Here is a 14,833-nt window from a genome sequence, read left to right as displayed (position 1 = left end):
TCTTGTTTTTGCAGACAACGTATCTAAAGCCCGCCCACTGTAGACAGATTTGCCATAAATTTACTGTGAACAATCGGCGTTCCGTATTTTAAGGTGGACGCAAAGAACTGAGAACTTTGGAAATTTGAGTTTGGAAAAAACTGGAAAAAAGAATTTGAATCAAAAGGTGCTTAAAGGTAGAGTTGGCAATTTTTTTTCCCCAAGTCCCTTTTTGAATAGCTGTGCAAGACCATCTTACCTGCTCTTCCACTCTTCACTGCAAAAACGAAACTTAAAATAAGTAAAACGTTCTTAAAATTAGTGCATTTGTCCTTTATTTCAACAGGTAAATAACATGATTTGCCAATGGAATAAGATTTTTGCACTTAAAATAGGAACAATTCATCTCCATCATCTTATGTCAAGTGCAGGAATTCTAATTATCTTATTTTAGGGGTCAAAATACTCATCCCATTGGCAAAAGAACTTATTTACCTGCTCAAATCAAGGACAAATACACTAACTTTAAGAACATTTTGCTTATTTTTAGATCCATTTTTGCAGTGTTAAGGGGGATTGCGTGAAAAAAAAATCTCCCAAATCCACTCTGGTCTCATTTCTTTCTACTGATACCTTCCTCTTCTTCTCATAAACATGAACGAGGTTTGCCTCTTGCGACTCTCAGCCATGTTCAAAGTCTACGGTGAGAGCAGCGGAGCTACAATGAACGGCTAACACCGAAGCTAACCGCTAAGCTAACCGCTAAGCTAACAGAATACAGAAACACTAGCATACGCAGCTCCACAGACAATAAACCTCCTTTTTCTGAATAGATAATAGCTCCTTTCAGGATGATTTTACGCAGTATAACAAAAAGTGTTTCTGAACAGGATTCCCAACTACACCCTTTAAATGTTTCCTGACCTGCAGTTGAATGGGTCACATTAGTGGTGGAAGGGTCTCATTTTGAACAGAAACTTGATGTGTGAACAGGAGTTTTTATTCTCAACAGGCTCTTCCAAATCGCTTGAGAAATGTATATTCGAATTAAATGGAGGAATTATTATTTGACAGGAACATATACATTTACCCATCATAGGAAGGCAGAAAACCCAACTCATCGGTGTCTCTTATTGCTTTTCTCTCCTCTCTTCCCACTTATTCAACCACACATTGATTTCCATCCCTTGACTCCTTGATCTTAACTTAATTTCATTGCTTTCATACACCCCACCCCTCCTTTCTCCTTCCTTGCATCCCTTCATGTGAATCACGCCTCTTCCTTCTCCCCCTCCTAGTCGCCATCTATCTGGGAATCAGAAAGCGGCCGAGCCCCGGACCCCCAGATGCGGATGGGATGTGAGGGTCCGGAGCCCCCGGGACCCGGCCGAGGTGGTGCTGGCGCTGCGGGAGGCCGCGCAGGGCTGCGGCTGCCAGGTCCACCTGGCCGGGCCTTTCCTCCTGTCCTGCACCCACGGAGCAGCCGGCGCTCGCGTGGCCTTCGAGGCCGAGGTCTGCCAGCTGCCCAGCGGGCAGGGCCTGAGCGGTGTGAAGTTCAGGCGCCTGTGGGGGGCGCCACTAGCCTTTAGAGACATCGCCGCCAAAGTGTCCAAAGAGCTAGAGCTCAGAGGTGAGGCAGGTAGGTGACAGACTGAGAAACGAGGAGGAGGAACAGAAACAAAGTCCTTCGTCTCTTCCTCCGTGGGCTCCACATCATCTCGCGATGCCTCACCTCCACCAGAAGACCCTCAGCTTTCAGACGCCCCCACTCTCAGCCGGATGGACGGCTGCAAAAATGCAACAGACTAAAGCTGACCCTGTGACCCGCTGTCCCTGCTGAGCGCACACCCCCATAGCTGGAGGCCGTAGAGTTCGGCTTTTTTTTTTTTTCACAAGTTCAGATTTAACTTCAGGTTGTTGTTGCTGAGAACGATGGAGAATGGTAACCTGTTGTCTGTCACCATTCCTTTTTAAAGAGCTGCTATTTAAATATGTTTTATTTTTTAATTTTCTTGTGTAATAAGTTTATTTTCCTTGCTTAGTGCTTTAAAATTAGGGAGTCGTTGACGATTATTGTCAATGTCGGAAGCAGAAGTCACAGAGGAAACCTCCGGCCTCTAGGGGGCGACATGCAGACGTCACAGAGGAAACCTCCGGCCTCTAGGGGGCGACATGCAGAATTCACAGAGGAAACCTCCGGCCTCTACGGGGCGACATGCAGAATTCACAGAGGAAACCTCCGGCCTCTACGGGGCGACATGCAGAAGTCACAGAGGAAACATCCGGCCTCTAGGGGGCGACATGCAGATGTCACATAGGAAACCTCCGGCCTCTAGGGGGCGACATGCAGGGGGCGACATGCAGATGTCACAGAGGAAACATCCGGCCTCTAGGGGGCGACATGCAGAATTCACAGAGGAAACCTCCGGCCTCTACGGGGCGACATGCAGAAGTCACAGAGGAAACATCCGGCCTCTAGGGGGCGACATGCAGATGTCACATAGGAAACCTCCGGCCTCTAGGGGGCGACATGCAGGGGGCGACATGCAGATGTCACAGAGGAAACATCCGGCCTCTAGGGGGCGACATGCAGATGTCACAGAGGAAACCTCCGGCCTCTAGGGGGCGACATGCAGAATTCACAGAGGAAACCTCCGGCCTCTAGGGGGCGACATGCAGATGTCGCAGAGGAAACCTCTGGCCTCTAGGGGGCGACATGCAGAAGTCACAGAGGAAACCTCCGGCCTCTAGGGGGCGATATGCAGAAGTCACAGAGTAAACATCCGGCGTCTAGGAGGCGACATGCAGAAGTCGCAGAGAAAACATCCGGCCTCTAGGGGGCGACATGCAGACGTCACAGAGGAAACCTCCGGCCTCTAGGGGGCGACATGCAGACGTCACAGAGGAAACCTCCGGCCTCTAGGGGGCGACATGCAGACGTCACAGAGAAAACATCCGGCCTCTAGGGGGCGACATGCAGAAGTCACAGAGGAAACATCCGGCCTCTAGGGGGCGACATGCAGAATTCACAGAGGAAACCTCCGGCCTCTAGGGGGCGACATGCAGAATTCACAGAGGAAACATCCGGCCTCTAGGGGGCGACATGCAGACGTCACAGAGGAAACCTCAGGCCTCTAGGGGGCGACATGCAGAATTCACAGAGGAAACCTCCGGCCTCTAGGGGGCGACATGCAGAAATACAGGGACTGCCAACAGACTAAATGAAGCGTAGCCTCTCATGTTTCCTCTCTGTCTGGGTTTTAGTTGGTCTTCAGGCTTCCTGCTGAAATGCTTGCTTCATGCCCTCTGCTGTGTTGATGCAGTCGTGGGACAAAAGAAAGTACACCCTCTTTCAGGTCTGAGGTTTTACGTATTGCCTCATAGTCACAATGTTCAGGTCTTTCCACACAATCAATATGAAACCAAGATGTGACCAGTGGCTTGTAGGGGCGTCAGTAACTCTGTAGTCGTGCTTGCAACCTTCAGCCGGCCTCACATGTGATTCCGGGCTTCAGCAGAGTTCACGGTGGACTAAATTACTAAATGTCCAAGTCCACACCAGCCCGCATCATCACCCCTCCACCGCCGTGCTTGGCCGTTTCTATGAGGCGTTCAGGCTGCTACGCTCTGCTTTGGTTTCATCCGTGTCACAAGCAGAAGTCCTGAATTACGTTCGGATGCAGCTTTGCAAACCTAAGTTTTGCCTCAGGATTTTTTTTTTCATTATTAACAAAACAATAAAGGTTTTCTCCATCAGCTTTGTCAATCCCTACCTGTTCACGTTTTTCCAACCTGTCCTGTCGTCAGAGGTGAGCAGAGTAGCTAAAAACCTTTACTCAAGTAAGAGTAGCACTACTTATGCACATGTTTATTCAAGTAAAAGTGAAAGGTTGTCTGGGAAGAAATTACTCAAGTAAGAATTAAAAAGGATTTGGTAAGAAGGCTACTGAAGTACTGAGTAACTTATCATAACAGCTGATGATTTAATATTTAAAAGTTTTGTAATCGTACAGACAGAAATACAAGGTTGTGTGCAAATTCTGGTATTTTAAAGACAAAACATACACTAAAATAAACACTTCCAAATAATTTTCTTTTCAACATTAAACTTGAAAGCAATTCTTACAGCAGTTAATGTGTATATATAGTATGTTAGAACAATGAAAGGTACTTCCAATGAGAAAATGTACGCTCATTAAACCTCCAAATGGCTTAATGATCTCAGCAGATTAAAATAATAAAGCTAAGAAGTCTCACTTTAACATAAATCTAGGTTTTTATCTGTCTGGTTCATTTTTGATTAATACAAGTTACTCACAGCAGGTAGAGTAGCCAGAAATTTGACTCAAAAAGAGTAGCGATACTTGAGTAATTATATTTACTCAAGTAAAAGTAAAAAGTACAGTGCAGTAAAAATAATCCTGAAAGTAAACTTTTTCAAGAAGTTACTCAAGTAAATGTAACTAGTTACTACCCAGCTCTGCCTGTCGTGAACTTCAGCATTTATCGTCCTCAATGCGGCGTTTAATTTCTACATCTGAGCTTTTGGGTCATTTGTAATCTATTAAAAATTACCACAACCACCTTGGGGTGAATTAGTTTTTTATGTTGACCGCTCGCCATTTTTTATGTTTCCCGTTTGTGAACAATATTCCTCCTCGTAGAATAAAAACAGGACGTTATGTTGTTTTTTCTCAGACTGATTGAGGATCAGTTAATGGAGGAAATGTCATCAGCTCCTCCTGGCTGCCAATTCCCTTCAGATTCTCTGCAAACAGCAAAGGTGCGTTTAGTTTCCATTAAGGAACAGATCGCCTCATTATGTCCCGATAATAAAGAATCTACAGTAGAAAGAGGGTGTACTTTATTTTTTACCGTAACTGTAGCTGGCAGGTGAGCGAAAAAAAAAACGCCAAATAAAAAAAAATATATATATATATATATATATATATATATATATATATATATATATATATATATATATATATATACATATATATATATATATATACATATATATATATATAAAAAGAGGTACAATCTGATTTACACTTTCACTTCCTTCCAGACCTGAAGGTTTCAATGATGAATCAGGCCCTTGAGTTCATTATTGTTATAAAATTACTTACCAAGGAAACGGTAAACTGGATTCTGTTGATTTCAAATTTCATTGTAAAACTATAGAAAACCAATTCCCTGAATATTATGTCTATAAAAACCCAGCAGGGAGCTTTTAGCTGGTCTGGGGTCCCGGAGCCTCTGAAGCCATCGCTCACGTTTCTGTAAGCAGCCACAAAAGCCAAGAATCGACATCGATCGACACCTAACTGGACTCTGGATCCGGTTCCTTTGAGTTTAGATTTTTATTTTATTTTTTTTCTGTCTAGTTTATGTAGATGGAGCACTTTTTAAGCCTTTACATGCAACAACTACGAGCTGTGGCAAAAAAACCTGGGATCACGACACCCTGAGGATGTTTTAGACTGCAGTGAAAACAGTCGGACGTGACGCTCGGTTATATTAATGGCACTTTTATTTATTTTTTTTTCTCTCGGATCCAGAGGTCGGGTTTTCTGGCCCGACGCTTTGCTGTGATCCTCACTCTGCCTGGATATTTTTTGTCCTTTTTTTTTTTTTGTTTAACCAGACAGCTCACCTGTTGGGGCGCACACTTCCTGTTTTTACCTGATTTGCAGACTCGGACTGGACGTTTTAATTCCTTTTTCCTTTGATCTGCTGTTTTTTTAGATTCAAGTTAAAATGACCAAACAACCTGCAATGAGCTTTGATTCCATTTGTTTTGCCACAATCTATAAATTAACAATGGTTTCTTGATTTTTTGACATACAAGCTGTATATTTTCCCTCCTGTCGGCCAGACTCCAGCACTGCTAATTAAGACTGTTGTCCCATTGGATATAAAAAAAAAAAAATTACGTCTTTGACTGTTAACCAATCCGATCCCTGCTTCAAAATGCAGCTGCACTTTGATGCAGCAGATGTTTAAGATAAAACGTTTCACCATTATTATTATTTTTTTTTTTAAGTTTGTGCTTTCTTTAAAGCACTTTACTGCTCATCTCTAAGGAAATCCACCAAGATTTGCTTCCTGTTAGCTTTTTGCTAACAGTCCAGACTCTTAACTGCAGCGTCTTGAACCACTGACCTGGAAACGTTCCTGTTTCTGGAGCAGGAGTTTTCAGGTGAACCGTCTGAAAATGTGAAGCTGCAGTTTTTGGGGGCTTGTTATGCAATTTTCTTTCTGTTTGCAGCTCTGCCTCAGCGCCAGAGGAGGCGCTCATTCTCTAGTTTTGGGTCCTTGCTTCAGGGCCACAGATCTCGTTAAATTACTGAACGTACCGGCTGAGATACCAGAAAACGACTGACTTGCAGTCCTGCATGTCTCTAAGGATATAATACGTGTGACACAAAAATAAAAACCTTCAACCTCTGATATTTGTTTTCTTTTTAATGCAAATTTAGAGAAGTAGCATAACCTTGTTTTTTTGTCACCATTTGACATCTGAATAAAAACTGTTTAGTAAAGAGACGGGTTCTTTGTCCTGGAGTATGAATATTAACTCTACAACGGCGTGTACCAACATGGCCTGAATGGCCACACTTTGCTGTTGCAAAGTTCTGATTTGAAAAGTGCTGCGTTCTGTCTGGAGGAATGGGCCAATATTCCAGCCAATTATTACCCCACACTGCAAAAGCGGAACTAAATCTAAGTAAAATGTTCTTAAAATGTGTGTATTTGTCCTTGATTTGAGTAGGTAAGTAAGATGATCTGCCAATGGAATAAGATTTTGCACTTAAAATAGGAATAACTCATCTCCATCATCTTATTTCAAGTGCAGGATGTCTAATTATCTTATTTTAAGGGCCAAAATACTCATTCCATTGGCAGATAATCTTACTTGCCTGCTCAAATCAAGGACAAAATACTATTTTTAAGAACATTTTTCTTATTTACAGTGCAAATGTTCTACCCAAGTCACAAAGCTTAAGATGCAACTTTACAAAATACCCAAAATGTTGGTAAACTTGTGAATTTGAGGAAATGATTAGAGCAATTTGCCATTTAGTAAGTAGAAATAATTATAACGGACTTAAAACAGGGACGTCTCTGTCTGATTTAATGTAAGTATGTAAAAAAAGATTAATACAGTGTAAATATATTTAAACTATATCTGAGGTTTGAAAAAAAACAGAAACAGGATGATTTGATTGTTACATGGGGCTTTGTTTAATACTCCAGTTGTATTTTACAACCAAAAAAAAGTTTTGGCATACACATAGCCACGACCAGACTATGCATAGGTTGATCCCAGGATGTTACAGAGATAGGAAGATGACTTCAGTTTGAAGAAAGTTAGATGAATGGGAGAGAAAAGGCAAACAGAAGTAAGAAAGGGAGCGGAGTGTCTTTAGGGTGGAAAACAAAAAGTCAGCAGGAAGTAGCCGCTTGGCCAAAACCAGGAAAATAACTTTACAACGAGGCTACACGTTCATTTTTTTATAAAATAAAAAAAATAAACACAGGCAGTCATTCAGTCATGGGTCGTCTGTCCGCTTTACTTCTGAGCGGGGATCATGCCGTCGATGGACTCTCCCTTCTCCAGCTTCTTCTCCATCTCCACCATGAGCTTCACGCCGTCCACCACCAGCTGCACCTGCGCCACCTCGGAGGAGCCCAGACGGTCAGCGTTGGAGATGTCGAACACGCCGCCCACGGAGGCCGTGTCCACACCGCCTGGAGGGAGAAAGAGGGAGTGGATGAAGAGGCTCTCCTCACGGCAGACCCCGGCTCCTCCAGCCCGGCGGGAGAACGGAGGCCGTTTTTTTTCTGTACCTGTGCCACGCTTCTGCAGGCGCAGTCTGGTCAGGATCTCCTCAAACTTGGCGTGTGTGCTGAGCTTGGGCAGCTTGACGTGCACGCCGCCACGCAGGCCGGTTCCCAGGTTAGAGGGGCAGGTCAGGATGTAGCCCAGGTGCTCGTTCCACATGAAGCCGTGGTTGTGCTTCTTGAAGATCTCCTCAATCTATGAGATCAAGAGGGCTGGAGTCAGGTTTGTATACTAGCTATAGTACACAGCAGGGGTTACCACACTGCAAAAACGGATCTAAAAATAAATAAAATGTTCTTAAAATTAGTGTATTTATCCTTGATTTGAGCAGGTAAATAAGACTATTTGCCAATGGAATGAGTATTTTGACCCCTAAAATAAGATATTTAGACATCCTGCACTTGAAATAAGATGATGAAGATGAGTTGTTCCTATTTTAAGTGCAAAAATCTTATTCCATTGGCAAATCATCTTATTTACCTCCTTCTAACGTATAAAGCCCTTAATAATCAAGCTCCATCATATATCAGAGCTCTGATTACCCCGTATGTTCCTAACAGAGCACTTCGCTCTCAGACTGCAGGTCTGCTGGTGGTTCCTAGAGTCTCTAAAAGTAGAATGGGAGGCAGATCCTTTAGCTATCAGGCTCCTCTCCTGTGGAACCAGCTCCCAGTTTTGGTCCGTGAGGCAGACACCCCGTCTACTTTTAAGACTAATCTTAAAACTTTCCTTTGTGACAAAGCTTATAGTCAGAGTGGCTCATGTTACCCTGAGCTATCTCTATAGTTGTGCTGTGATAGGCCTAGGCTGCTGGAGGACATCAGGGTCTAATTTTCTCACTCTACTGATTTCTACTGTTCTCCAGTTTTGCATTGCATTACATTGAAATGACTGTCGTCATTTCAGCTTTTAACTTTTTGCTCTCTCTCTTTTATCTTCATAGTAGGTACACCTGGTCTGGCGTTCTGTTAACTGTGACATCATCCAGAGAAGACGGCTCACCCGCTACTACCATCTAATGTAGAACAGATTACTAGATCAATGTGTGCTTCTGTGCTTTTTTGTCTCTCTTGTTGTGTCTCTGTTCTGTCTTCTGTAACCCCAGTCGGTCGAGGCAGATGACCGTTCATACTGAGCCCGGTTCTGCCGGAGGTTTTCCTTCCCGTTAAAGGGGAGTTTTTCTTCCCACTGTCGCTTCATGCTTGCTCAGTATGAGGGATTGCAGCAAAGCCATGTACAATGCAGACAACTCTCCCTGTGGCTCTACGGTTCTCCAGGAGTGAATGCTGCTTGTCGGGACTTTGATGCAATCAACTGGTTTCTTTATATAGGACATTTTTGACCAATCTGTATAATCTGACCCAATCTGTATAATCTGTTTGAACTTGACTTTGTAAAGTGCCTTGAGATGACATGTTTCATGATTTGGCTCTATATAAATAAAATTGAATTGAATTGAATTGTCCACTACTGCCTCTCTTGGCCAGGTCACCCTTGAGGAAAGCAGATTTTATCTCAGTGGATCTTTTTATCTGATTAAATAAAGACCTAATAATAAAAATCAAAAGACGTTTGCATTTCTAACGTGAACGTTTAGCGTCTCACCTTCTGCAGGCCGACGCAGAAGCGTCTGAAGACCTCCTTCATGTTGCCTCCCTTCTGCATGGAGATGACGCGCAGGTGATCCTCCTCGTTCACCCAGACCAGGAAGGTCTTGTTGTCGTTGTGCCTGGAGGACAAACATCTAGTTCAGGCCAACGTGCAACAGAAAACACCTTGAATTCCCACCTGGACACAAGGATCCAGTCCAAACTTAGATGTGTGGATGATTTTGAAAGAATCTCAAGTGGCATTTTTGCAGCTGCTGGTAACATTGACTTAAATTTCCTCTCTAAGGAAACCCAGCAGGCTGCATCAAGTCTCTCCAAGCAGCATTCACTCCTCCTGAAAGAGCGTAGAGCCACAGTGGACAGTCGTCTGCATTGTTGATGGCTTTGCAGCAATCCCTCATACTGAGCATGCATGAAGCGACAGTGGAGAGGAAAACTCCCCTTTAACAGGGAGGAGAACCTCCAGCAGAACCAGAACCAGGCTCAGTGTGAACGCTCATCTGCCTCCACCCACTGGGGCTTAGAGAAGACAGAGCAGAGACACAGAAAGCACAGAAGCTCACATTGACCCAGGAGTACTTTCTATGCTATATGGTAATAGAGGATGATCTGCCTCCCCTGAATGATGTCACAGCTAACAGAACGCCAGACCAGGTGTACCTTCTATGAAGAGAAAAAACCGGCAAAGAACGAAAAGGTAAAAGCTGAAATAACAACAAACAATGCAGATTGGAGAGCAGTAGGAGAACTCAGCAGAGTGAGAGAAATAGACACTGATGTCCTCCAGCAGCCTAAGCCTATAGCAGCATAACTACAGCGATAGCTCAGGGTAACCTAAGCCACTCTAACTATATATATATATATATATATATATATATATATATATATATATATATATATATATATATTAAGAGAAGTAAATTAGGAATTTGCCAAAGGGTCATTTGGGAGAATTAAGTTGAGTTAGTGGCTGAGAAGATCCCACAGGGGAGCTGCAGCAGATGGTCTCGTCTTCAGAGACTTTGGTGAGTAGAAGAGGACTTCGGCGTCCCCCAGAGGATGTTTGGCCGCCATGTGGGCGTTTCTCACCAGATGCCTCTGCCGTCGGGCCAGTCGCGGGCCATGCCGGCGCAGGTCAGCAGGGGGGACACTGGCTTGTCAAACAGGAAGTGGTCAGCGATCAGCTGCTCCTGCTCAGCGTCGGTCATGCCGTTCAGGGGGTAGTACTTCCCCTTGAACTCACCGTCCAGGCTGGACAGGGCTGTGGGGAGACGGAGATAAAACGCTCAGGAGAAGGAGGTGAAAGTCCGACGGACTCTGGGATACGAGCAGGACTGAAGCTCACCCTCAATGCTCAGCTTCTCGATGGCTCTGCGCTCTCCACGGCTGTTGTGGGGGGGCAGGGTGAATCCCTTGATGCTGCGGCCGGTACGCACGCGGCTGGACAGCACATAGTTGGGGTCCAGGTCATCACCACCCTGATGGTTACATGATGCAAACATGGGAGTCAATTTTTTTTTTTTTACATCATACCATTGGTTTCATCTTTGAAAAACAGTCTTACCATAAATTCACATCAGTAGAGAAATAAATTACATTATTTTGGTGAAGCATTGAGTTAACTCCATTATTGACAATTTAATTAAGCTTTAATTATCCGTAATCTGCAACTTTACTCAATTAAATAACTAATTAACCTGTTTGCCATTACTGTAATAATTGTGGGTGGCTGTGGCTTAATGGGTAAAGTAGTCAGGCAATCGAAAGGTAATGGGCATCCCACTGTCCCCCTTTTGACGTGCCCCTGGGCAAGGCACTTAACCCCTTGTCTGCCCACTGATCAGTGTATCGATGTAGGAATGTGTGTGCATTAGTGAGTGTGATTGGTTGAGTGTGGCTACAGTGTGAGTCAACCGTGTCCAATTCCAGTGTTTTGGTGCCACAAAGCAATAAGCCCCAGACCGGACTGCCCGACTAAGACTGATTTGCTGGTAAAATTGTGTGAAATGTTTGCATTAAATGTGATGAATATGCGTTTTTAAAGGCGTTCAGGCCAAGATCTCATGATAAATAGAAAACAGAATGACTTACGTGTGCTACAGATGTAAAAACACGCTGATGTTCAAAGGTGAAGCTGCACCTGAGTTTTTGCAGGACTTTAAAAGTCTGTTTTGCAAAACTGCAGGATGCCTGTTTTGCAATTAGCAAGCTGCCACAAGATGCAGATAAAAAAGTATCCTACCACAGGATATTAATATATGGCATGCCCTTTGGTCACATAATATGTGAACACGCCAAGAAATTTAATGCAGACAGCAGTGCTGGCTAACAGCAATGTACCAACAATGGCCAAACTTGTCCGTACATTTCCAACACATTAACCTACAAATAGTTATTATGAAGAATGGCTCCGTCCCAATTCGCCCCATTGACTGCACAACAACTGTTTCACATGCCTAGCATTACATCCCCAATATATTTATAATTTACTATGGATATTCTGCCTTGATGTATACTTCTGATCCCCTGGGTTGGTTATTTTAGTGAGCCATCTATGTGAAAAACAAAGCAATGAAAAATAACTCATGTGGTGACTATAGTATAAGAGCATAATTAGAATATAATTAAACAATTTTTTTTAATATTTTCTTTTAAAATCATGTTTTTTTTATTCTAAATGGTAATTTAAATGTGAAGGGACCTTATGAAATTTCAAATGTGGGTGTGAAAACATCCACTAGATGGTAGCATAGTTTCGTACCTGAAAAAGTGACAAACTAAAAACCAAAACTACAAAGGTAAGAAACGATAGAGAAGCGAAATGGACCTGTTTAAACCTGCTTTATGTGGCTAGATAATAACTTTGCCACGTAAAAAAAAATTATGACGTGAGAGGGGAGTAAAATGGCTAAATCCACCTCTGCATGAGGTGACTCTTTACCTTCAGGTTCTCAAAGTTGAGGTCAGTCTTATGCTTGTCAGTGGGCTTGTATCCACCATGACGGTCGGAGATGACGGGGTCAAGCAGCTCCTTGAAGACCTCATAGGACTCCTCGTCACCGGCAACGCAGCCCACGGTCATGATGAAGGGGTGACCTTAGAGAAACGAAGGAGGACAATTCTGGTAAACCTACTGGAACCGTCTTCGAAGCTCAGTTTGCTTCGGTTAATTTACGTCGGGACAAACAGGATCGTGGCTCCTGTGTGTGTTTCTATGCAGACGACCGTCTCCTTCTTACCAGGGTTGTCGACACCGGTCTGGATGACGTCATCCACGGTGAAGCCACTGGGGGTGGATTTGCCCCTCAGCTTGGCATAGATGTCCTTGGTAAGTACCTGCAACAGGTGACAGAAATACTCCATGAGTATTTACTGAAGTTAGCATTGCTCAACAGAAGATCTAGGTAGCTGGGTATGAAAGGAGGCACAGAAGAAGAGAAGTTCAACCAGCAGAACAACTGAAGGATCTTCCAGTGTGGATTTGTACCTTGGCCATGTGGTTGTTGTGCAGAGAGAGATCTGGGAACTCCTCGTCCACGGAGAACTTCATCTTGTAGTCGTTGTGGCAGTTCTTCATGGCTGCCATTCTTACTTCGTCTAAGGAAGCGGAGAAGGAGGACGTGTTAACTTTTGAGGATCTGCAGGATTTCCAAGAACGTCTCACAGTCTTCGGTTACTCTTGTGTTGATGTGAAGGAATGGTTGAAGGGAAGTCTTGAAATATCGAAGTAAAATTGGTCAGATCTGAGATTTAGTTCGTATCATCTGCAGCGACCTCGCTGCCTGCATGTTGTCTCACTGCTTCACCGTCTCACCACCTGTCTCTCCGTCACGACTGGGAGTATAAATAGCACCGTTGGGCCACCTCTGTAGCACATAGCGGTGATCGGTTTTAGCTTCAACCAGTTGAGATTTATGTGCTGGATTTGGCTCATTTTCTTATCTGGAGTCGTCGATCTGGCTTCAAAATGCAATGAACTTTTAAACACTTTAATCTTAAAATTAACCAACAACCAAACCTGTCGTTCCTGCACGCCTTTACTACAAAGATCAATGCAAACTTTGATAACCTTTAGACATTACATGTTGATTTCTAAATACAAGACTGCATCTAACAAGGTTGCAGCTGCAAAATGCATCAGTTTGGATTAAGGAATAATCCAAAATCCAAACTATCCGAATGATAATCTTCCAAGCCAGCCCAGGTCCGACAGGTTAATTTATGGAAGTATGAAACCTGGTACGCCAAAAAGGTCAGAGCATGCATGCCGCACAGATGTCCCACAGCTAAATCGAGCTCCCTAAACTATTCACAGATGACCCCTAGTCCTGTTCTGCAGGCGTCAGCAGCGTCTGATGGATAGCCGCAACTGTTTGAGTGGCACTCCCCTCATGCACGCTTAAAACTCAACATGCAGAAAGATTCAAGCCTTTCAAAGGAAGAAATTTAAGTTGAAAATAAATATTGTGGATCCTTATTCTGCAAAAAAAAAAATCCCAAAAAATTATTTTGAGATGAAAAATTCAGTGGAGTTAGGGTTCTCTGTAGCAACTTTTATGGCATTTTTTTACCTCACAATATAACTACAGAGACAGGCTCATCTCCTCTACACCTTCTTTACTTTCGTTTTTTTTTTTAAATCTGTGTGTTGCTTTATTACCTGTTTAGAAGAAAAGAAAGAAGTAACAGATCCCGGGATCAGATCCTGTTCGCCCAATGTAGGGTTGCCCAGCTCTGACAGGTGACAGGCTAAAGCTTTTATACCCACACCTCTGCAGCCATTGGATGGCTGGGTCCGGGGTCCCCTCGTCTGATTGGTAAGAGCCGCTTCTCTGGGCATGGATGGGTTCCCAAAAGGCAAGAAGGAACGTCACACAGAGCCGAGGCAACAGCTGCAAGCGCCTGGTCCAACCTTTCACCCTCTGCCTCCTGGCTGCTACTTGGTAGAAACCGGCAAAGAGGACATTGTGGAGAAACCCAATCCCAATCAGATTCATGCAAAATGAAAACCATTCCCGTTGAGTGGTGGCAAATTATTTCAGCTTTAAGGTTTTATCTGTCTAATATGAACATCAAATAATGTCCTTTGTGTTGTTTAAACTAAGAATCAGACGTTCACTTTGATGCAATTGGCTCATTTTACGAGAACGGACTCTCTGCTCGGTGTCAATCAGTGAAGCTAAGTTACCGGAGCTCAGTCGTCACTTTAAGACGCTGAAACAACCACTTAGGTTTGAATCCGTGTCGGTGATAGAGAGAAGAGATTAGATTTCAGTCTCTTGTGTAAAAATCTGCTAATTGGCATGTTCTGAGTTCAGGTTCCCTGACGCTGTTCGTCGGCTGAAATCTCATGTTGTGACGCATAGTGACAGCCTGTTCAAACCCGAAACATCCG

General features: G+C 43.7%; 2 protein-coding genes across 6 annotated transcripts in view; one reads left to right on the top strand and one right to left on the bottom strand.

Annotated features, from left to right (window-relative positions):
* Positions 1–2,451, top strand: part of mark4 (microtubule affinity regulating kinase 4) — an 86,058-nt gene extending 83,607 nt beyond the window's left edge. For 3 of the 5 annotated variants that reach the window (XM_036149478.1, XM_036149477.1, XM_036149479.1), the window contains one exon: positions 1,278–2,451. In XM_036149478.1, the coding sequence (XP_036005371.1) occupies positions 1,278–1,626 (349 nt within the window). In that variant the 3' untranslated portion in view covers positions 1,627–2,451. The remainder of the gene's footprint in view (positions 1–1,277) is intronic. The other 2 variants (XM_036149480.1, XM_036149481.1) reach the window with 2 other exon arrangements.
* Positions 2,452–7,203: 4,752 nt separating this feature from the next.
* On the bottom strand, positions 7,204–14,206 carry ckmb (creatine kinase, muscle b). The gene is made up of 9 exons (XM_036150265.1): positions 14,099–14,206; positions 12,926–13,035; positions 12,678–12,774; positions 12,380–12,534; positions 10,784–10,916; positions 10,528–10,699; positions 9,434–9,557; positions 7,834–8,023; positions 7,204–7,734 (listed from the first exon to the last, which is right to left on the bottom strand). Exons 2-9 carry the CDS (start codon positions 13,022–13,024, stop codon positions 7,556–7,558), a joined length of 1,149 nt encoding a protein of 382 aa, XP_036006158.1. The 5' UTR covers positions 13,025–13,035; positions 14,099–14,206; the 3' UTR covers positions 7,204–7,555.
* Between the last annotated feature and the right edge of the window lie 627 nt (positions 14,207–14,833).

Source organism: Fundulus heteroclitus, chromosome 18, assembly GCF_011125445.2.
Source record: "Fundulus heteroclitus isolate FHET01 chromosome 18, MU-UCD_Fhet_4.1, whole genome shotgun sequence".
Lineage (NCBI taxonomy): Eukaryota > Metazoa > Chordata > Actinopteri > Cyprinodontiformes > Fundulidae > Fundulus > Fundulus heteroclitus.
Note: the sequence above shows the minus strand (reverse complement) of the source record. Positions and strands in the feature narration are given on the sequence as shown.